The sequence below is a fragment of the Panthera onca genome, chromosome E3 (genome assembly GCF_046562875.1).
Source record: "Panthera onca isolate mPanOnc1 chromosome E3, mPanOnc1 haplotype 2, whole genome shotgun sequence".
Taxonomy (NCBI): domain Eukaryota; kingdom Metazoa; phylum Chordata; class Mammalia; order Carnivora; family Felidae; genus Panthera; species Panthera onca.
The window spans coordinates 1,694,274-1,718,303 of NC_138354.1; the positions used below are offsets into that span (position 1 = coordinate 1,694,274).

Sequence of the window (24,030 nt, forward strand, 5' to 3'; positions counted from 1 at the left end):
GGGGCCAGTGGTCTTGTGCAAAGGGCGTGAGTTAGTCGCCTCCTGCGACCAAAGCCAGGCGGCACCAGTTTTGACTTTTTTAAGCTATTGGGATCTCATCTGCCATTCGCGGAATGGGGACACGGGCAGTCAGCCCGGGGAAACAGGAAAGCACAGGGCCTCTGATCACACATACACCACGCAGGCCACTGTGGAAGAGCCACGCGTGCCTGGAGGCAGGGCGCCGCCCCGTCTCCCCAAACTCGTGGCCCTTGGCGAAGGCACCGTTAGGTCTACACTGCCAGCGCACCCCTGAGGCTGCTGCAGCCCCAGCACGGGCGGGGCGGGGGCCAGGGCTGTGGTCTCTCCTAGAGCGTACGGAGGGTGGGGAGGAAAGGAGACGAGGGTATCTGGATGCAGCAGAACACAGCCTCCAAATGGCGCGAACACGGCCCAACGAGCAGGGCCGAGAGGCCACGGGCGCGGGGCCAGCCCTGCCCCGACGAGTGAGAAGCAAGAAGGCACGCCTGCCCTCCCCTCGCGGCCCCTCGGGGTCCCGTCCTCCCCAGCCCAGGCACTGCCGGGAGGAAGCCCCACGCGGCCCCCCACACGCCCCCCCCTCTGCGCCCCCGCAACCCCCATCTTCATCAGGGTCTTCAAACTGCAGAGGGATAAAAGGCACTTTGCTTTGATTTTATTATATTCCCTAAAATTGCTTTTCTCTCTAGGTCTTTTCTGCCGCAACCTGGGTCCACTGCCCCCTCAGTGGATAAAGCAAGAATACCTGTGACAAGTCTGGCTTTCTAATGAATTGCGCAAACGGCACGCTCCCATAACAAAACAGGCCGACCTTCTTGGATGTAACAAAATGGAGATAACAAAAATGTCAGCCTGGAGAGGTAAACCGAAAGGACAATATATTAACACCTGAAAATTAAACTTTAAAGCCGAGAGGCTCCTGCTCACCTGTGGGAGGACGAGGGCCGCTGTCGCACTAAGAGGAACAAATGTTAAATCAGAAACCACGGGCCGGGTGACATCCGCTACCCTCCTGCAGACTTTCTTCGAGGATCAGACAAAAGAGAAGGGAGGCATTTCAAGTAAGACAGAAGCAAGGTCTGAATCTGAGCCTGAATTTCAATCATGCCCGGGCCCTGCCCATGCAGCGGTGGGGGAGGGGCGGGGGGCTCCCAGACCCCAATTCATGGAAGATCTAGCAGCTCCGCTTTGCAGACCCCACCCCTCGGGAGCTACCAGCCTGGGCAGGACAGCAGGGTGCAGGTGTGGGGACAGCCGGACGGGCACCGGGAGGGCACTCGGTCAGCGTTTCTACAAGACCAGTAAACGGATCAACAGTGAGCGAGCTCCTCTGGGGGCGGAGGGGATAGAGGGGGACAGGACCGTGGTTGCTGGAGGCGAGCAGGGGGTGACAAAGACCAGGACTGGGTGTGGACAGGGGGGGGGCCTGCAGATATCTGCAGACACCTAGCCGGCTACGCTCCAGACCACTGTCCGCATCTGAGCCTGGCACCGTGCGGATAAAAGCACGTTTCAACACGGGCCCGATGACTCGGCTGCGCCACAATCCCGGCCCTGGTCGATCACAGGTCCCCACTGCACTGTCTCTGAAGCGGACGGGACTCTGACGTCCGGCACCACCCGCTGATCCGCAGCTCGCGTACCACCTGGGGGCCGGTGACGGGCAGGATCTGAGGCCCGGCACGGAACTGCTTACTCAAACCCTGCCTTTTGACGAGATCCCACCTGATCTGTACGTGCGCCCCCGCGGAGGCAGTGCAGAGCCACTCTCTGGTCTGGGGTGTGCACCTCTCTGGTCTGGGGGGCGCTCACCTCTACCGCGGAGGAGGCGGGGGTGATGAGGCGTACACTCCGCACGCTGCCGGGCCACGTGGCGTGCCCTCCACAGCTACGCGAGTCCTGCCTGGAGGGGCAGGCTGCGCACCGGGACAGAGACGAGGGGGGACGGCACAGAAGGCCAGGGTGCCCCGGAAAGGGCGGGTCTGGTCAAGCCTCCTCATCTGCAGTCAGAGGGACCGAGGGCACCGGTCCGGTTCAGCCTGGCACACCTTGGCGAGGCCTCCCACACCACGTGCCCGGTCAACGGGCCCCAGGACACCATCGAGGGCACGTGTGTGTATGAGCCACCCTGACGGCGCAGGTCCCGGGGTAGGGCGGTGCGGACGGTGCTGTGGCGTAGAGGCCCTTCCTCCTCAGAAATGCCAGAACCATGAGAACAGACCGCACCCAGAGGCACGGACCGCCTACCCCAAGCAGGCGCGTCCCCGCCCACCTCCACGGCCACCTGATGGTGTCAAACCCACTGTCAAGAGGAAGGCCCCTCGGCACCTCCGCGTGGAGCGCTCACCACCGTGCGGAACAGAGCGTGCGGGGGGCCGGCTCTGGGTGGGGGCAGGCGCACGGCAGGATGGGCAACCAGAGCCCAAACTGGGCCTCGGGGGCACTGCACCCTCACGACCCGCACCACCGGTGCCAGCGCCCTGCACGGGGCGAGGGGAGCACGAGAAGGCACTCTGGGCGCTTAGAAGGACTGTTTCTCGGAAGACAGGACAGGCACTGGGCGTGTTAAGTATTTCCTTCCACGCTGAGACCCGGAACGTGCAGCATTAAAAGGAAGGCATACAAGAGAAATCCCTTAATAAGATTAGGAGACTCGAGGGCTCGGAAGGAGGACGCAGGAAGAAAATGAGGACAGGGCGCGAAAGCAGCCAAGGTTTAAGGTCTTTCCCAAGAGAAATGGACGCGATGCGCTTTCACGGAGACTGAAGGCCATGATGTCGAGCTGCCAGCCACCCACCCGAGCCCAGGCCCCCCAGAGGGAGGAGCCTGTGGCCACAGACAGGGCAGCTGCTGCGGCAAAGGGACCCCGCCGTTACACCCAGGGACGTGGGGAGGTGCCCCCATCAGCATCTGCTCCCTGCCCGGGGCTCCCCTCCCCCCAGGGCTCTTCCCCACACTGCACTCCTCCCAGCCCAGGGCTCATCCTCACCCGGGGCGCCTCCCCCAGAAGCAGTCCTCCCCGCTCAGGGCTCCTCCTCCTCCTCTCATGGCCCTAGTTCCAGATGGTGCCACCTCAGGTCACACGCACGGTCACCCGGGAAAGGCAGACAGGTGCCCTGAGTGCCACTTTCAGGCTCCCGGGAGGTTTATTACCCAATTACGCTCAGGGGTGAAATGAAAACAGAAGCCTGAGGTGACCTGACCGATGAGGGAGGCCTGAGGGCAGAGGTCATCAGCAGAGTCCGGGGAGGAGCCAGGCCCGACGCGCGTGGCTCCAGCCTCCAGTGGCCCGTGACCCCGTCGGGAACACGGCAACACCCCCACCTCGTAGAGCTTCTACAAAAGAGGAGAAAAACAAAAAACACCGTGTGTGAAAAGCTTCACAAGAAGGCACGGCTTCCTCCAGCACGGCTGGTGGCGAAAGCGTTCAAAGCGAAACGCTTACCGCGCGATCCAGACACGCAAGTCGACGTTGCGCATCCACACAAAACTCCCACACAAGCGTTTACTGCAGCGTCCTTCAAAACCGCCAAGGCCTGGGCGCACCAGCTCGTCCTCGCCAAGTGAGCGCACAGGTAGGCTACGTCGCGCCCAGACAACGGAGCGGGAGCCTGCGCTAGGAAGAAACGAGCCATCCGGCCGTGAGCAGACACGGCGGAACCCTGAAAACATACTGCCAGAGCAGCCCGTCTGGAAAGGCTCCACGCTGCACGACTCCGACCGTGTGATGTTCTGGAAAACGCACAGCTACAGACACGGGGGCACATCGGCGGCCGCCCGGGCTCTGGGGGGGGGGGGGGGGGAAGGAGGGTGAGCACGCGGGGCACAAGGATGTGAGGGCGGTGACAGCGTTCTGTGAGGTGACACCGCCATGCTGCACGCACGACAGCACGCATCTGTCAAACGACAGGACACACGAGGCTGAGAGCCGGCACTAACGTAGGCTGTGGACCCAATTAATCATAACATCGCCATCACGGTTCATCGGTTGTGACACACGGACCCGACTGATGCAAGGTGTTAGTAGCAGGACAGCCATCACTGAGACAGAGGAAGAGGATCAGGGGAGGTCTGTACTCTCTGGTTCTTGCTCTTATAAACATAAATGGCTCGAAAAAATAGAGTCTGTTAATTGAAAAACAATTCGAATACATCACACGTTATATGATTCCATTTACTTAATATCGTTGAAATGCCAAAAACAGCAGAGACAGAAAACAGAGTAGGGGGTGATGGGTGGGTGTGGTTCTGAGGGCAGCAGGCAGAAGGTCCTTGCGGCGGGGGCACTTTGGCGAAACTGCACATGGGCTCACATGACACAGAGCCCCCTACACACACGCATTCGCGCGCGCGCGCGCACACACGCACACACACACACACACACACACACACACACACACACACACCACAAACACCAAGCGCCTGGTTTTAATACTGTGCTGTAATCACGGGATAGGTTTTCACGGCAGAAGCTGGGGGAAAGATATGTGGGGCCTGTCCACCACCTTCACGACTTCCTGCGGATCCGTAGTTGTTAAACAAAACTCAAAGCCACCGACCAAGCCCTGGCACGGGAGGTTCACCCGGGCGCTCCTTCCCTAGCTGCCTGCAGCGCTCAGCAAACCCCCCGCAGCGTTCCAGGCTCCCACTGGTCTGCTCTGTGCCCTAGAGGGAGGCGCCCTCGGGTTGCGAGCAAGAGGCTGTGCAGCGGCCCCGGCCCACAAGCGCCCGGCGCAGAGCCTGGTGCGCGGGACTCGCTCCACCGCAACCTGTGGGACGAGAGGGCCGAGGAGAGGTGAGCGAGTCTGGGATCTTCTGATCCCTTTCCAGCTTCCCATCTGCCTGCGCTGTGCTCCGAGCGCAGGAAACCTTGCCTGAAGGTCAGCTTGTGCACATCCAGAGAGAACGTGAGAAGATGCTTGAACGGAACGCAATAAAAATAACCCACGTCGAAACTGACGTAGTAGGCATTTTTGATAAAAACTCTTAGAAAAGAACGGCAAAGGGGGTGCCTGGCTGGCTTCTGTCAGCGGAGCGTGCAACTCTTGATCTCAGGGCTGTGAGTTCGAGCCCAACGCTGAGTGTAGAGATAGTTTAAAAAAAAAAAAATCTTGAAGAAAAGAAACAAAACAACACATAGCAGGGGATTCCATTAACGCAATGAAGAGTATCTACGAGAAACAAACAGCATGTGTCATCCTCGGCGGTGAATTACTGAAGCTTCGGGAGATCTGCATGAGTCAGGGACATCACCACTGTCACTTCCGCGTGACAGCCGACTGGCGGCCACGTCAAGAAGACAGGGAAAGGACAAACAAGGAAAGGCACGAGGACCCGAGAGGAAGAGGCGTGCCAGGGTTACGCACCGACACGAGGCTCGTCTCTGCCCACGTAGCGAGGTCGGCAGGACTGCTGCGCACACGGTCAGTGCGTGTGCAGACACCAGTAACACACACGAGATTCTCAGAGACACCGTCAACACTGCACCCAAAATAGAAAATATGCAGGGAAATGCCTAATAGTATGCATCTACGATGTTCTCATTCAGAAGACAAAGTTCAGGTGTCATTTCTTCCCAAACCGATTTACAAATTCCCTGAATCCTTATCATGTGCCAGCAGAGTTTTCCACATAAATTAGCACTCTGATTCCGAAATGCGTAAGGACAAGCAAAGGACCAAAATTAGCCAAAATCTTAAAGAACAACAACAATTTCGAAGGTTCACTACCAGGTATTAACACATCATAAATGGACACAGGGTGGTGTTGGCGAAAAGACAGAAAGGGCCCACGGAACAGAGAACCCAGAGGCTGGACTCCCCATGCCCAGTGCCTGGTGGCTGGTTATGGCCACATGACACCACACAGGGTAAGGGACATCTCTCAGTAAATGCTCCTGGGCCAACTGCATATTCAACAGAGAAAAAATAATCTTTAAAAAAAAATTTAATGTTCTTATTTTTGAGACAGAGGGAGACAGAGCATGAACGGGGGAGGGTCAGAGAGAGGGAGACACAGAATCAGAAACAGGCTCCAGGCTCTGAGCCGTCAGCACAGAGCCCGACGCGGGGCTCGAACTCACGGACTGAGAGATCGTGACCTGAGCCAAAGTCGGATGCTTAACCGACTGAGCCACCCGGGCAGTCCGAGAAAATAATCTTTTAAAAAATTTTAAGTGAGGCATAACCGACACGTAGCATTAGCTTCAGGCGGGCAACGTAACGACTCAGCGTTTGTATATGCCACCAGACGACCACGAGCGTAAGTCCAGTTAACATCTGGGGAAAAATGATCCTGACACGTGCAGGCCAAGTTAGGTCACCCGTAAAAGGTGAGGCCATAAAGCAGTTAGAAGAGCACAGTTAACTATCCCCATGACTCTGGTAGCAAAGATCACGGTCATTAAGCTCACCAAGGCTCTGAAAGCGTCAGCAGAACGGTAACGAAATCAGTCCGCTGGACTGCGCTAACATTAAAAGCTGCTACTCGTCAACAGACACAATTCAGAGAAGCAGCAAAGCCGCAGACTGGGAGATGCTGCGGCCGCGTCTCCGACAAGCGGTTCGTGTTCAGAATAAGGAGAGAACTCGTACAACTTCAGGAGCAAAGGGCAATCAGCCCCTAAACCCTGCATGGGGAGGGCCAGCTCCCACGCGTTCTGCCCCCCCCCCCGCCCCCCCCCGCCCTGAGCACGACTGAGGCCAGAGTCTCAAGAGTCTCAAGGGTATGGGGCAGACCCAGGTTCTGGGCCACGCACGGGATCGGGTGTCCACAGAACAGCCTGCAGTCCTGCTGACACTGTACGTGGCCATCCTCAGCCAGCCAGCACTCCACACCCCTGCATGCCCGACACGGATGGGGCCACCACTCTCCGCCCCCAGGATGTCTACCCCACCGAGACCACCACCCAGGAGGACCACCACCCCACTCAGGGACCTTTCAAAGGCGGGACATCATCACTACCTACCACGGACTCTGACTCCCCCTGTAAGTAAGGCCCAGTGACCTGTGCCCTCCTCTCGAAGACCACTGCACTCTGGAATCTGGGGTCAGGGAACGGTCAGGATGTAGAAAAGAGTTAAGCTTCTGTTTTCATTTGGTTTTTTAATTTCTCGCTAAAAACCTACCTTTAACTGCTCGGCTTCTATAAATAACAAGATTCTATAACCATATTGTGGAATATTAGGGGCCCACTGGAAATAGCTCATCTCAAATAGGAAAATGGTTTGTGTTCACCCACTTCTGGAAGGCAATTTTCAATCGCTTAAAATAGTCGTGGTATTTTACCAAGGTGATTACACTCTTAGCTATCAGTAACAATTAAACCCTTAGACGAGAGCCGCTTAATAAGGTCTCAAAATAAAACCGCGCACTCCAAGCACTGCGTACCGAAATGTCAAACACACAAGCAGGGCCCTCGGTGGACACGGGAGCCCAGAGCCCACGCTGCGGCCCCGCCGCGCGGCAGGCGCACCACACACACCGCTCTGTCCCGGGGGACGGCCGAGGACAGGGAAAGGCCAGCAACCAAAACACCCCGGAGGTGCCCTGACGAGGAAGCATCTGAACAGGAGCCGCCGGGCTAGCGTCTGACACGCTGCGGAGCCCAGGTCACTCGAAGGTGAAGGTGGACGTGCACGGGGCACCGAGCAGGGAGCGGCAGGCTGGCCGCGCCCCTGCACAGTCGGGCCTGATGAACAGCCTCATCACCCCGCTGGCTGGCGAGCCGGGTCCCCGTGAGCCGGGCCCGGGGCTGTGCAGGAGATCGGTATCGACCCGTCGGGAGCGTGCCTTCGAGCGACAGTCAGTATAAGCCATCAGTCAGCGCGAGGCAATCAATACCCACTCTCGCCCTAACTCAGCAAGGCCGGTGAGCGCAGCGGGTCAGGGCGAAGACCGAATTCGGCCAGGAAGTGCCACTGGCTTCCAACCTGCTGAGACAGGAAGAATGGAAATTTCCTGCCTCGGGACCCGAGCGGTGACCTTGCACGACAGAAAATGCCCGAGAAGGGAGCTGGGTGCTTCCTACTCACAAAGGCGGGGCGCGGTCTGAGCACGGAGGGGGTCACACCTCCCGGCACCGTCATGAGGCGCCTGTGTGGACGGGGACTCCCCCGGGGATTCTAACGGGGGGCAGGGGAACCACGCGTGTCAGTGAGAACCCCAGTGATCTCGGCAAACAGAGAGGGTGTGGTGCTCGCTCAGCAGGACGCCTACGGAAACAGGGGTACAGGGCATGGCCGCTGTGCCCGGCAACAGGGAGTCTCCGAAGCGCTCCACGTTTTCTCCTGTCGACAGGCAGCGGGCCGACCGTCCCAGGGGACTCACTCGCTGTGAACGCAGGACGCACCGGCCCCCGCAAGGGACTGCTTCCCTGAGCCGCCCCACCGCCCCCTCCAACACACAGAAGTAAGAGTACTTTGCAAACCCACAGGACGTTCGTGTGAGTGACGCCGGCTTCTCTCGGGCTCCAGCGGCTGGGGTGCCCCTTCCGGGTGGCACAGCCCTCCGGCCCACCCCAGCCCGCCGCGCAGGCCCACTCCCCGCATCAGGCAGTCTGCCGGCCTGGCAGGCGCCTGAACCTCCGAGTCTTGGCGTCTACAGCACCTCCCGCCCTTGACCGCACGCGTGGCAGGCCAGGCCAGGAGGTTTCTGCAGATGGAATTACGTCCGGGACCCTAAAACTACGGGACCACGCCGCCCATGCCGGCCAAGCCGCGTGAGCTCGGAGAAGCAGGGAACTTCGCCAGCGCAGCCGGGAAAGGAAGCCGCCGAGACGTGAACCGTGACGGGACATCAGCGGCCTGTTGCTGGAGGGACCGCAGGGAGAGCATGAGCAAGAATGCGAGCCGGCGCCAGCGGTGAGGACAGCTGGCACAGAACAGGACCCGTGGTCCTACAACCACGCAACCGAGTTCCACGACAAGCCCAGCGAGCCGGGCATAAACTCTCCCGGTGGCTGGCAAGGGTGAGGCCGGTACCTGCCGCGGGCTGGTGGGGTCTGGGGCCCAGGGCGCGGCCGGGCCTGCCCACAACTGCCAGATGACACACTCGTGCCAGTCCCACTGCCACGGCTATGGTACCACCACAGCAGCCATGGAAACCTGGTGAACAGGGGCTCCTCATAAGGAAGAACTTGGCTCGCCTGGCGACGCCACGGTCCCCCGCCTGCAGACGGAGTGGGAGCCCCAGCCACCACCTCCGGCCCAGCGAGGAGCAGCCCATCCCTGGAGACACAGGCCCGGGGGTCGGGGACTCCCAGGGGGCCACGCTGCAGGGTCCACGAGCGCCCTGCTGGGCACCCGCCCCGAGAGATGAACACTCAGGTCCGCACGAAACCTGTGGGCCATCACTTCGAGCAGCTGTATCTGTGACAGCAAAACCTGGAAACTACGAAACGCCCTGAGCGGTGCAGAGTCCCGCTCGACAACAAAGAAGGACCACCTGCTGACCCAAGCGCGACCCAGGTGGACGAGGGCCACACGCCGAGGGGAAAAGCCAGTCTCAAAGGGCCACGCGCCGTATGATTCCACGCTGACCACGTTCTTGAAAACAGATGAGCAGCTGCCATGCCAGGGTGCGGGAGGGGAGGGTGTGACCGCGCCTGCAGGGGAGGCCGTCTGGCACCCTGAGGGCGGGGGTGCCCACGCGGATCTACACACGCGTGCACCAGGATCAGAGCGTGGCACGAAAATTACATGTCACGTCATCACCGGGGAAACCGTGACGGGTTAAGGGACCCTCCTGTGCTATCCTCACAACTCCCAGTGATCAACGATTACTGAGCAAAAACAAAAAGCTGAAAATACAAAGTCATCACCCGGGGCTAACACGCTGGGTGAGGGGTCGTGGGGGGTGGGGGGTGGGAGTCGGGGGTCAGGGCGGCAGGAGAGGGGCTGGGATGACCCGCGTACTGTGGGCTGGAGGCGGGCACGTCCATGGGAACACGCGTCTGGCTCATGAGAGCTCGGGGAAGAAACACGGGGAAACGTTCACAGACGCGTGTGCACACGTGAGTTGGGACACACGCTTCCCGGCCCTGCGAGCTTGGAGGGCCACGGAGAAGCAGCGCACTCACGCGGCTCGCGGATCCTGACGCCGTTCTCCAGGGAAGGGGATGGGGTCCTGCCACCCTGGCTGGCACCGGGGTGGGTGGGACACACCTGGATGAGCCCAGGGCACCTGGCGGCCCCCGACAGCAGGGAAGTTGGGGGGGGGTACACCCCCACACTGACGACTGAAAGAGCTCCCGGCGGCCAACGGGACAAATTCAAGCAGTGCGGCGGTAAAACCCAAACCTACAACACATCCCCGGGAGCCCGCCTGATACGCGTGTCTGAATTAATGGATAAACAGAAAGCAGAGTCGAACCTCACGCAGAAGAGTCCAGAATGGAGCTACTGCGCCCTCTAGGAGGGGCGTGACCCCCAGCCCCCAGGTGTGGCGTGCACCGTGGAGGGAGAGACCCGGCTGACCCGGCACAGCCGGGTAAGCGAGGCCAGCGTCCACACGGGGAAGTCAGGCTACGGCCGGGGCCCTTCCCTGCAGGGCTGCCCCGTCCCCCGGGGGCCTGGGAGGAAAGCCTCGGACACACCCCCGTCCAGCACCTGCCACGGGAAGCCCGCGCCGCACTCCTGGCAGTGGACTCATCCACGCAAGGAGTCCGAGAACTGTCATGGCCCGAGGAGAGGTGACGACTCACCGTGGGGGGGTCCAAGGCAGAGAAAGGGCTAAGGGGCAATGAAGCAAACAGGAGGACGGCACAGACTTCAGTCAACGGCCCTGGTCAGGCCTGGTCCCTGAGCAGTGACGACCGTTCCGAGACCATTTTGGTCTAAATCACAGACTATTCCAGAAAATAAGTTTTATTAAAAATAAAAACACGAATGGTTTGAAATCAAGTAAGACGCCATCAGCAAGCCTCACGGGAACAGCAGTCACCCACCCAGCTGGACACGGAACGGGACGGAAGCCGTGAGAGCTCGCCACGACACTGGCCAGACAGCCCCGAAGACGGAGCTGCACGTGCCCCATGCACACACAGCGGCAGCCATAGGCTCCCCGCTAAGACCGCTGGACGAGCCACAACACCCTGTGGCCAAGGAGCCACGGGAGCCTGGGGTAAGAACGGGGTGTCCCCAGGGGAGGGTTGGAGAAGGTGCCTTCCGGACCGACGGGGAACAGAGACGCAGCCCGTGCGCACATCCAGGCGGGACACCGTGCCCCAGCTGTGGTTCTGAGCGGTGCACATGCGGGACGGGCAGGCGGCAGACAAGGCGCTCCAGGCCATGTCCCACGGCTCAGGCCACCGGCGGCCCGCCGTTCACGAGGCCCTGGAGGAGGACGGAATGAGCCACACGCACCCACCACCGGCAAAGCTCCACCAGGGTGACCGCCGACCTGCCCAACCAGCCTCACCCCGGACGCCCTCCACGAACCCTCGCGAAGCCTCCTTTCCTAAGAGGGCCGCACACTCCACTGCCCACGTGCGACAGCGCTGTCACGCGGCCTCACACGCAGGGCACCCCTGGTCCAGGATGGGGGGCTGCTTTCCCACGGCACGGGGTGACCCGGGGCCCCCCACAAAGAGGGGATGCTCTGCACCCGTGGCTCATGTTTTCCCTTTAGAACTCGTATCCCGTCTGGAGGTCCGTCCCTCGTGCCCCCCCACCCCCATTTCGTCCACATCCAGCCTGTCTCTGGCAGCCACCAACCTGCTCCCCGCGTCCGAAGATTCGCTGTGTCGTGTCGCTCGGCGGTGTCCTCCAGGCCCGCCCGTGGTGTCACACACGGGCGGGGTTTCCTTCTCTCCCGTGGCTCAACGATAACCTGTCGGGCACCTACCCGGCGCCTCCTTCCCCTGCCCAGCGCTGACGGGCACCGGGGCCGCGTGGCCATGAGCGCCACGCACCGGATTCCGTTCCTCTGGGTGGGTGCCGGGCGGGGGCGTGCTGGAGGGTGCGGCGGGCCCGGGTGGACGTGCCTTGGGAACTTCCACTCCGTCTCCTCCCTGTGACTCTCGTGAGAGCTGTCCCCGCGGAGCCCGTCTGGCGGGCACCCGGGGCCGATTCGGCGCACGGCACCGCTGCTCGTCCCGGGGATGGGAAAATGGGACGCAGAGGGACCGAGCGCCTTCTCCAAGGTCACAGGTTAAGGTCCCCTGCCCGTCACCCCGGGAAAGCCCGTGCTTCCCACGTCACGGACCGCAGCCCATCCTGGCCTCTCGCTCACAGCAAGTCGGGCGCAGACAGCCCACGCAGCCCTGACGTGCCGAGGCAGCTGTGCCGTGGACGTGCCCTCCCGGCGGCTGTGCCTCCTGCCCCAGCTCCCTCGGCCCGCGCTCCTGCCCATCCCCCCGTCTTCCACGGAGCCAAATTCTGCGAGTGCCCCTCTCAAACCGAGCCCTCGGGCCGCGGCTCAGCGGCGGCTTCTGCTCCCACGAAAATCCCATCACGGTTGGCATGTGCGCGCGTGTCCCTCTGCCCGTCCGGCTAGACTACAGACACTAGAAGGGCCGTGACCCAGAACCTGTGCAGGTGACCTGGTGGCACGCAGTACGTGCTGGGGAAGGGAGGGAGGGGGTGGGGGCACGAGAAGGCGGCTCCAAACCCCTGCCCGTAACCGTCCACGAGCACCGAGGCCACGGGACCGCGTCCTCGTCTCTGGCAGAGGCAGCCCAGGCTGCGGGGGTGGCCGCCTGCAGAGCCAGGATGACAGGGGTGGCACCCGGGGCCTGTGTGCAGAGCTCGGCTGAGCCTGACCTGGGAAGCCCTGGACCCAGGGCCCTGAGGGATGCCAAGGCTCTCGAGGGACACCACGGCACGGCAAGGAACGTGCTGGAGAAGCCACAAACTGGCGGGCGCTTAGCAGCTGAAATACGACTTGTCCCCTAGAACCTTCATAACCAGGTGGCCCCAGAGCCAAAGAGCCTCGGTTTTCATTAGAAACAATCTGGGCCATCGTGGCCTGACACTGGCCCACGCGGCCCACACGAGGCCGGGTCGGGCTCAGGTGGGAGGGGTTTTTGGCCAGCAAGCCGGACACCCCGTCCGTGCCTGGAGGGTGTGTGGGGACAGATGCAGGTTCTCTCCTCCCTGTCTTCTGAAACTTCAGCACTCACAGCAGCATTTAAATGACGCCGTCCCACAGAAAACCCTGATCCGCACTCCAGCAGACTCCGTCCAGCCAGCATGGGAAGCTCTGCAGGCACAGGACGGTCAGAGAGAGCCCGCCCCACACACGAGGCCCGGTGCATCTCGGCCCCGGTGAGAGTTCTCACCCCAAACCATGGGCCACAGACCCACCGGGATCTGGTCACCGAAGGAGGGGAAGGCTGTGCTCGCCCGTGGCCCGGGGAAGGGGTCGTGACCCCGGGTCAGCGTGCGGCCCCGGCCGCCCCGCCCCTCACCGGGAGCGCTAGGTCACCGGACAGCCGTCCAGAAGGGGACCCACACCTGGGCCCTCCAAGTCCCAGAGGGACCTCCGGGGTCTGGAGGAGTCTTTGTCATGATTCAAGAACCCCGCGAGCATCGCGGGACGGAGGCACAGCCTGAGGAAGTCCCGGCTCCGCAGGGAGGCGGACATCTTCTGAGGGGACCCCAGGCGGCCGCACACGAGCCCGACGGACCGAGGAGCCGGACACTCCGCACCGCGGTTAAAACCGCCCTCGGGCTGGCGGCGATCTCGGGAAGCCTGGACGTGGTGGGGAAAGGCTGGCGGCCGCCGGCCAGGGGAGCAGAGGCCGGGACGGCGGGCCCCCGCCCGGCCCCGTACCTTCGTCAACAGCAGGACCCGCTTCTGGAGTCTCCGGGCCAGGGCCTCCTGTGTCTCCCGCCTCTTCCTCTCCTCCAGCAGCTGGCCGCTGGCCTGGCGGACCTCCTCCTGGAGCTGCTGCCGGACCTTCTCCAGCCCACGGGCGCTGCGGGGGAAGGAGACAGGGCAGAGCATGAGGCCTGGCCCGCAGGATGGTGCCCCCGCCACGGCCCCCCGGGACCAGGACGAGCCCGTCACGTAGGTCCCAAAATAGAGCCGCACGTGCAACCGGCACACTGCCATTTCCTTACTTGTGAATAGCTACTTAGAGCTTTTCAGGAGTTTCTGGATTTCAAAGAGACACCCAGGGTGATCCCAGAACACGGCAGGCAGCGGGGGGAGGGGGGGACTCAACCCCACACACAATGGGAAAAATTGTCAGCAGCGCAGCGCTCCGGGGAGACGGCACTTCTGAATGAGCTAAATTACCGGCAAGCACTTCCATCCGGATCACAGCAGCCAGATGTGCCGCGGGTGTGGGGGAGCCCCCGCCACCCGGAGGTGGGGCCCGCTCCCCCAGCGCTGCCCCGCCGGATGCCAGCGGGGCTCCGACAACGGCCGGGGTGCCCCGCAGCGGCTCCCCCTCCCCCCCCCCCCAAAGGCCAGACCCCCGGCACGCGGACCTTGCCCGTGAGTCCCACCGGAGCCCCATGCAAGTCGTCCCTTCAGGGGGCAGATGACAGCAGGGGGGCCCAGGTCAGGGCTCCGGGCTCCTGATCACCCACAGGCTAACACCCCACTCCCCGGCCCAGCCCCGAAGCGCCTTCAGAGCCCGGCCTTTGCCCCAAAACGCGCTCGGCCCCTCAGTCCTGCCCGGGGCCGCCCTCTGCTCCTGACCTGTTCCTAAACAGCAAACGGCAGCCGGCACCCAGCGCTCGTGGACAACCCCTGACTCCCGAGACCACGCAGCCTCGCGATTCTGCACGCGGGGTGGCCGTCCCCGCGGCCTGACGGAGGGGACGATGACCAGGGGCGGGGCCGCGAGGGGAGGCGTCCCCGGACCCCGCAGGGCCGGGAGGCGCCTCTTCCGAAGGAAATGCAGAAACACGGTGTCTTCAGGATGTGCTGAGAGCTGACGCACGTGGCGCTCACACAGGCGGCATGGTGGGCCGGGCCACGCCGGGGAGGGCGCCCGGGGGCTCACGTCACACCTGGCCTCCCACCGCGTCCTTTCCGCTTTGACCCCACGACCTGAAGGAAACCTCACTTCCCGGGGACGGCGGTGGACGCTGTCTTCGGAGGCGGCGTGCGCCAAGCCCACTTCCCTCCCGCACGAGCGTGCGGTTTCTGCTCTCATCTGGTAGTTCAGTCTGAGCGTGCGCATGAGTCACAGAGGGAGCGGGTAGGAGGCTGGGCCGGCCCAGCGCGGGAACCCCCGTCAGTAGCTCAAGGGTTCAAGGGAACAGTGACCGGCTGCACCTGACTCCTCTTGGTGCTCCGCAAAGACGTGAAATAAGACAAAAGACAGGTAAAAACAGTCATTTGAAACCGGCCCGTTAAGAGGCTATTTTCAGTTCTGATTCAACTTGACGCTGTGCATAGGCCAAGTTAATAATCGAGGACTGAGATCAGCTCCAGATCCGCGGGACCCAGGTGGGAGCTCACGAGTGCCTTGAATCAGCGTTCCGACCGGCAGTGTCCCCTCGCTCATACACGCAAGGCCAAGCCACCGTCCAGCCAAGCTCAGGGATAAGGAGCCACGGACAAGCCGCCCCGAGCACAGGCTTGGTGGGGACGGCCTTGGGGGAGTCTGAGAAGCCCCGGGTCCCCCCATGTAGGAGCATGATGCCCACACATCCATGAGGGGGTCAAACCAGAAAGTTCCCCACCAAGAGCGGGTGGCGGCCAGGAGGCAAGCCGAGGCACAGGACGTCCACGTCTTAGTCTGCTGGCTGCCAGCTCCGCGTGCTTAAATCCCCCGCGTGCTTAAATCACGAGAGGGCTTCAGCCCCCAGTACCTGGTGGGGCCCACTACCCAGTCCTGGATGTCACAGACACAGCGCATCGGCCGAGAGGCAATGGGAAGGCAACGGGGCCCAGGCTGGCAGTCAGAAAGGGAACCTGCCTCAGGGGCACCTGGGGGGCTCAGTCGGTTAGGTGTCCGGCTTTGGCTCAAGTCATGATCTCACGGTTCATGGATTTGAGCCCTGAGTCGGGCTCTGTGCTGACAGTGTGGAGTCTGCTTCGGATCCTCTGTCCCCCCGCCTCTCTCTGTCCCTCCCCAGCTCGCGCTATCTCAAAAATAAATAAATAAATACACATAGAAAAAAAGAGAGAAAGAGAGAAAGAAAGAAAGAAAGAAAGAAAGAAAGAAAGAGAGAAAGAGAAAGAAAAGAAGAAAGAAAGAAAAAACAAAGAGAACCTGCCTGTCCCAATGGTGAAATGCCTTCCAGGGAATCGGGATGTTCCGGAAGGAAAAGGGCAGAGGACACATGGCCCTGCAGAGTCAGCACTGGGCGAGCAGCTGAGCGTATCCCCAGCCCTTGCCCTTGGCCAAGGGACTCCCTCCATACTCAGGGCTGCTGGCCCTGCAGGCTTCGTCCGCGCTCAAGCGTTTCGGAGACGGAACTACAAGTCACACTCATCTTCAGGGCATCACAGGGGGCACGCTCCACAGAGGCTTGTCCAGGACCATCGGTAGCCCGGAGGCACCCGGCCGTTCTCAAACGCAGGGACCAGCACGAGCCCGACCTCGCGGGGCCGTGCGCCGATGGGGCACAGAAACCACGTGGCTCATGTCAACCGAGAGAATGTGGCATGAAAGGTCGTTGTCGCTGCCTGTCACGCTGGAGCTGAGATGAGAAGAGAGAGCCCTGATGTCACGGAGCAGCCGCCGCGGGAAGCAGCGAGGGAAAAGGCGGGTGCTATCCAACCTATCAGGTCAGACGTGTGCGGGGCACTGCTGGAGCGCCCCAGCCCCGCAAAGGAGAGCGTGGGGCAAACGGGCGGGAGTCCACGCACACAACTCAGTCACCGCAACAGGCACGTGACGGTCAGGGAGCCAACACCCAGGTGTGCCACTGCCTCGCACGCAGGGCAGGGTTCGGGGGCCGAGGGCACGGCTCTGGGAGATGGGAAGTGCAGACCCCCCCTCCCCATGTAGGCGTCCATTTAGCAGGAAAGAAGGAGAGGGGAGTGGAGGGGAAGGGAGGGGAGGGGAGGGGAGGGGAGGGGAGGGGAGGGGAGAGGAGAGGAGAGGAGAGGAGAGGAGAGGAGAGGAGAGGAGAGGAGAGGAGAGGAGAAGGGAGGACAGGACGGGTTGGGGACAAGGAGTCAGGACGGACACACTTCTGCATATAAACTCCACAGAGACAGAGCAACGGTGAGCCGCACACTCAAGGGGCCAGCCCCGGGGCGGGGATCCTGGCCTCGCAGGACAGAGGGTGAGGGATAGCGAGGCCCTCAGGCACCAAGAAGGGCCGGCCTCCCAGAGGAGCGCGCTTTCCTGACGTTTCCACAAATCCTGGCCAAAGTTCCCCAAGTGAGTTGTTCAAGTCAGCGGCCAGCAGACTGCCCCGCCCCGCCCCCACAAGCAGAAAGGCAGAGAGGGACCCCACGTGCGCAACGAGCCCGCGGCCCCGACGCGAGACACTAGTGCCCGACGGCTGACCCTTCTCGTCGGGCTGTCCTCTCCGGTCCACCTCAGCCTTTCTTGGGAAGCAAAGGAGAATACTCATAAAACATTAAACCACTACCTTCCAAGCTGAAGTTGAACTCTGGGGTCAGTGGCATTTCCGCGAGCCTCTGGGGGTTCAAAATGAAGTGCTTAGTGCTTGAAGGAGAAGTCGGCATGCCTATCGATCAATGCCTTCCCGAGCGGGCGTCTGCCGAGGGAGACGCGGTCTCAGCTTCTGAGAACCGTCTCTGTGTTGCGGCCCCTCCCGTCACCCTCACCTGAGGACGCCTACTTTCAAGGAACAGAGGACCTGGCTCACTCTGAAGCGGCAGGAGACGTTTTAATGACCTTCTCGGAGACGACCTCGGATGCCGGCTCCGGCCCCACACGACCCCTGCAGCCGCGCCTCCGCGGCCGGTGCTCTCCCGGCCACGCGCCTCTGGGAAGGACCCGGACAGGGTGATGCTGTCCATCCAGGAGGGACGACCATTCCCCATGCAGCGTCGCGCCCGTCGTGGGCCCAGGAACACGGGAGGGCGCAAACACGCCGACGGCCATCGCCAGACCCGAGCGTAAAACAAACCTTTAACCAGCACACTTGGACCGGCGTTCGCAGGCAGGCGCGCGATTACGTGCCCGAGAACACGCAGCGCAGCGCGAGCTAGCCTGTTGGGGGTGAACTAGGACGGCAGGCGCACGCCGGTCTCTAGCAAGTACGCTCTTGTGCAAAGCTAAGAAAACGTTAACAAGATTTTATTCACGATTTTGCAAAATCTCGAAAGCATCCTCTTCCTTCGAGCTCCAAGGAGTGCAGATCAAACCACTAACACATACGCTCTCTAAGCTTCTCCGGTTTACAGATCGTAAATTCGGGCCCCGTGCACCCCACGGGGCCGCAGCTCGGGCCAAACCGCCATCCAGCAAGTGAGCCCGTTTTCTGTCTGGGGCATTCGGGCACCCATGCCGAGCCAGGATGGACGGGCACACGCAGGCCTGGCCCCAGAGTGCACAGGGCCTGGCGGGGGCTGCAGACACACCAGGGGGAGGCGGCCAAGGTCTTGGTTCCACCGAAGCTCAGCAGGGAATGCTGAGAGGCCGAACATTCTAGAAGCTGGCTCATCCAGCGGAAGACAGGGACGGGCTGTGGAAAGGAGCACCGCGCACATTCACGAATGCCCCCGCAGAACCGCCCCGCGGGAGAGCGCCCCAAGCCCTGCGCACCCTTGGTGCAGCCGTGCCTGTGGGGACCTGGCAGGGGGCCGCGCGGCAGCTCGGGAGGGCGACGATGAACTCACAGAGGTGCACGGGTACCGGCTGCAGAAACTCTCCCAGAGGCAACCGTGGGCCACGGGCCTGGAAGCCAGCACAGAGCACCGCCCACTGCCGGCCCCAGCGCACTCGCCGGGCGGGACGCTAACAGGGGCTTCCGAGAGAGACGCAGAGACGTGGCCCCGGAGTCTCCCGGCTGGAGAGATGCAGTAAGCCCGGTGTGACCCCATTCGGTGTCTGACTGGCCGGGAGCTCCAAGCCTGACCTCCCGTTTCCCCACAGATAAGAAGGAAGCCACTGATCTCTGCCCTGCCTCACGGGCCACAGGGAATCTAATGAGACACATGTGCGAAGTGCAAAGCAAGTGTGAGCTCCCCTGCCGTGTCCCTGCCTTCACAGGGGCGGGGGCACTCGGGCACACCTGCCCCCCGCGTCCAGCTGGGGCGGAGAAGCAAGGGTGCGGCCTTGCAGGTGCCTGGGAGACCTCCCCCGCAGACCCCTGGCTGAGACGCACACCATGTTACCCCACGTGGGACGAGAGGCAAGAGCAGAGGAGGTGGCAGCCAGGGTCTCCCCAGAAGTGGGAACTCCGGGACCCGTCTCCTGAGCGGACAGGCTACCCGGCATGCCACGGGCCCAGCACGCACGCCTGGTCTTTGCCGGACCTCGAGAATCAGAGACGGAAGGGTGCTGCCACAGTCGGGCCCCTGCGCCCCTGGTGAGTGGGCAGGGGTCGCACAGCTGGGGCGTGGCGAGCCAGCCGGGCTCCTACTCAGACCCGGAGCCCCGTCTGCACGTGGGCGCCGGCCCACCACGCGGCCGTGGCCAGCCCTGACCGGCACAGCAAGGGCAGGACTTGGGGACAGAAATGCAACCACAGGCCCCAGCGGTCGTGCCACGTGCAGGGGAGAAGGCAGGGAGCAGACGACAGAGTCTGCAGGTCCTGCTGAGACTCACCGAGGGGGCTGCCTCGGCGAGGCGGCAGTGAGCCTCCGCCTGGCGCGCCTCAATGCCCGGGCCGGGCACGCACGCGGCCGGCTGTGTGTGCCATCAAATTCCTATCCTAAGTGTCTGCAAGCGTCATACACATTTCTCTGAAAAATAAAAAGAAACCAAACAGCAGAAAGTAAAACCAGAGAACAAACAAAGCAAAGGCCATAATGGACCCGCTCAGAGGAGCCACGGACCAGCAGGCCAGGGGCTGCAGGCCAGCCTCCAGCCCTTCCCAGGGCGCCGCTCGCACGAGCCTGCCGCTCCTGGCGTCTCGTCCAGTCGGAGTCCCCAACCGAGCGAGCTTCCGTGCGTCCCACGTGGAGGCCACGCCGGGAACACTCGACTGACCCGGAGACGCGAGAAGGAAAATTGCCCTTGCGGTTTCAGTTCGATCCCAACCACAGTGAGCGAGGTGATGTAGCCCATCAGCTGCCGACGTGTAAACGCACAGGAAGGGCTGCCCCCAGTTCACGGGGGCGGGGAGGCCAAGCGAGGCGAGCTCCGCGTCCCTCAGGGCCAGGGTGCCAGGCACACGGTGGAACGAGCTCACCACCCACCCCGGTGCCCCACACCCTGGAGCTCCAGCTGGCAAGGCCACAGGCCCGAGGAGAACGATGGGGGACAGATAATTAGAGCAAGCCCACGGTCGGGCAGCACGGGGCTGCATCCCAAGTGCCACAGAGACGCCTGGCTCTGGCCTCTCCGGCCTGGGGAAGGCTTCCACATGTGTGAGGTCACCCCGGCCCCAGCGTCCCCGAGGACGAGGGCCCGTGCACAGTGCCAGAGACGCAGGAGTCCCACAGCGAGCAGGCCGGGGGGCCGGGCCTCGTCCCTGCTCCTACCCCCGTGCTCAACTACCATCCACACCTGCCTCTGGAAGATCAGGCTTTGTCACAACACAGCCACACCTGCTCACCCACGTGGTGTCTGTGGCCCAAACGGGCAGAGGGAGCCGTTCACGGACCGTCTGGCCCCCTGCAGACACCGGTGGCCACTCACTGCCCTGGATTTATGGTTTGGAAAGCACGAGGCTGTAGGTGAGCAGCGATGAAGGCCGCCCCCGAGGCGCTCCCCACCAGCGCAGCTGCTGGCCCAGCTGGCCCCAAGCTCCGTGCGTGCTGCGTTCCTTCCTGCAGAGGCGACCCCCGGGGCATCCCCTCACTCATCACTGGGCACCCGCTCACTCGCTTCCACACCTTCCTGTAAGACCCCCAAACTCTCTCCTCCGAAAAGGACCCGGGCGGCTCTAGTCCAAAGCCACGGCCACCGTGCCCCGCCGTGTGATGGCGACCGCTCCGGATGTGTCCAGGGCAGCTCTGACGTCGGGCTACGTGGGCAACGAGGTCCCACCTTCCCAGGGGCTCTGTGTGCCCCCGCCTCCCCGGGGACTGACGCTGGGGAAGGCAGGAAGCCTGGCGGGGGAGAGTGCGGCCACCCTGGGAGGGGCTCCCGCCGGCCTCCTCTGGGTCTGTGGGGGCCGGAGGCCAATAGAAGCCCAGCCGAGGCGGGACGGGAGGCGGCGGACGAGCCGGCAGACTCTCGCCCACCTCCCTCCCCGGTGTCGGCCAGCGGCCCCCCGGCAGCTCCGAAACTGAGGCGCCCGACGAGCCGGCGATCGATAGCCACGCGCCCAGGAGCGGAGCGGCCGCCTTCCAGCTGCCCGGCAGTGCCTGATTAATAAAGCCCATCCTGCCCGTTTGCTTTCCCATCGATTTTGCTGTCCTCGACCCAAAGCACAAGTCAATACCCAGTTAGGAGTGGCACCCTCGGGGGGGGGGGGGGGGGGGCTGTCTCCCCACTGGGCAGGAGCTCCCCCGTCAAGGATGAAGGGCCCGGGGGCCGCACGCGGGCACTCCGGTGACACCCAGGTGCCCGAGACCGACAAGCTCTCTGAGGGCCGGCGCCCCACTAATAAACATCTCCGCATTTCCCGTGCCAAACAACAGAAACGAGAGGAGAAAACGAGCTTTTACAACATCATTACTTTCTCTTCTACGATTTCTTCACGGAGCCAAGACAGGGAAGCATCTGCCCGGCTGTCTCCGTGTCAACACAGCAGCTCACTTGTTAATCTACCTCCTCCCCACCCCAGGCTCCAGGGCCCGGGGAGCTGACACTTGAGAAATGCCAGCTCTAAGCAGTTTATTTCCTCCTGAACTTTAACAACTAAGACAGAGATGACCTTTAGAAGGAAGGGCCAGTGCCTGTCGGACCCGTGGGAGCACGGCCCCGCCCCACCGCGGGAGGGGTGCTGGGCGGGGCGGAAGGGCCCCCAGGGCAGGCCGGCGTGGGGTCCCCAGGCGCGCCCGGACGACCACCCGCATCATGGCTCTGGAGCGTGCCAGCGCAGGACTGGGGGCCACAGAAGCCCATCCTCGTTGGGGTCTTCAGACAGGAACCCACTCGCCGACACACAGGCCATTCCAAACTTCCGGGTGGTCGCTGTGGGTCACCCTGCAGCCGGCCCGCCCCAGGCGGGTCTGAAGGAACGGTGCCGGCGAGGGCGGTGGGGTAACGGGGCAGTGTGCTGGGCACTCAGCAGTAATCCCGACACCGGACGAGACGACTTGAGAGCGTTAAGTCTGGAAGTGTCTGGACAGAGCGTAGAAAAATAAAGGCCCGCTGCGATTACAAACACTTTTTGTTTTCTCAAATTCCAGCAGAACAGGAGCCAGGCTGACCATGAGGACAGACAGTCACCGCAGTTCTGGGTGTGACACATGGCCACACTGCCACACCCGGGGCGGGGGGGGGGGGGGGGGCGGTTCGCCCACAACACCCAGAGGGCAGGGGCGACACCCGGGGAGCCCAGTAGAGAGGCCAGTCTCCAGGGCCACAGCGAGGGGCGCCCAGGGGTGGGGATGCTGCTGCTCACTCCTGCCGCGCAGCGGGCAGCTCACCTCACACCCCCACACCAGGCCACCGAGAGCGCCATCAGGGCAGGAAGGAAGGAGCCGGCAAACAGGGACCGAGGGCGTGACCTCGAGGAGGGGACCTGCCTGACGTGGCCCCGAGGTCCCGGCACGTGGTCTTGTCTCCCCCCGCACAGAGCCCACACCAGAAGCCCAAACGCCCTGGCCAATGACCGGCCACACGCAGGGGGTCCCCACCCACCTCACTTGCACAGAAGGGGACCGTCTTCCCAGCGAGCCTCACTCGCTTTCTCAGGCATTAACATTACAAAACCATCTGTTGAATAACTGACTCGCTTCTCATTGGGATAAAATTCACCGTTTTAACCACGTTAAACTGAACAATTCAGTGGTTTTCAGTATATTCACGACAGGGCCCAAACAGAACACGAATTCGAAAAGACTCTTCACCCCAAACAGAGTCCCACCCCCCACAGCACCCACTAATCTCCTATCGTGTGAGGATTCACCGGGTGTGGACGGTCCGCGTTCGGGGACCCCGACACGGCAGGGCCGTCTCTGCCTCTCCTGTCTCCACGTGAGCACCACGTGTCCGAAGTCTGTCCCCGTCCGTACCAGGTGCGACCGCGCCTCGCCCCTGAGAGATGCCACACCGCCGGCTTACCTGTGCTGTCTGTCTTCGGCCCACTCCCCGGCTTCCGTGAGCAGTAATGCTTAGCGTCTCCAATCCCCTGGGCACACACCTAGGGCGGCCACGCTGGACGGACAGGACGCCACTTTCACCCCTCCGAGGACTCGTGCGACCGAGTCCCGCCACACCGCGGCGTCTCGCTATGCCATCTGTGCGGGCTCGGTTTCCCCACAGCCTCCACCAACGCTTGTTAGCGTTCGTTATTATTATTACTTTTTTACGTTAATACCACAAGGACCCTGTGTGCAACGGTACATGACCGGTTTACTGTTACGAATGCTATACCGTCGTCTTCCTCACCATCCCGGCGGGGGGAAGCGGGGCCTCGCTGCCGTTTCAGTGCTCTTCACGAGACTGCTAGACGTTTGTACGAATGTCTACGTAAGTCCTTCGCCATTTGTTTTTGCGGCAAAATATACACGACATAAAATTTTAACCGTTTCTAAGTGAACAGCTCGGGGCACCGAGCACATTCACGCTACTGTGCAGCCGTTCTCACCATGTGTTTCCAGAAGGTTCTGTCTCTCCACACTGAGACTCTGTCCCCATTACACACGGACCCCTGGCCCCACCGTGCCCAAGGGTTTGATGACGTGACCCCCGGGACCTCATGCTAATGGAATCACACGGTGTCTGCTCCTTCTGGTCTGGCTCATCTCACAGAGCATCCACCCCGTAGCCTGTACCAGAATTCCCTTCCTTTTCAAGGCTGAATGATATTCCCAAGTCCAGACGCAGCCCTTTATTTTAGTCCATCT

At 62.3% G+C, this 24,030-nt stretch overlaps 1 protein-coding gene across 6 annotated transcripts in view; it reads right to left on the reverse strand.

The window, feature by feature from the left end:
- The window catches only part of MAD1L1 (mitotic arrest deficient 1 like 1), a 315,909-nt gene that overhangs the window by 179,190 nt on the left and 112,689 nt on the right, over positions 1 to 24,030 (reverse strand). For 5 of the 6 annotated variants that reach the window (XM_081791670.1, XM_081791669.1, XM_081791671.1 and 2 more), the window contains one exon: positions 13,792 to 13,936. The exons of the other annotated variant lie outside the window; for it this stretch is intronic. In XM_081791670.1, coding sequence (XP_081647796.1) covers positions 13,792 to 13,936 — 145 coding nt within the window. The remainder of the gene's footprint in view (positions 1 to 13,791; positions 13,937 to 24,030) is intronic. 6 annotated transcript variants of the gene reach the window in all.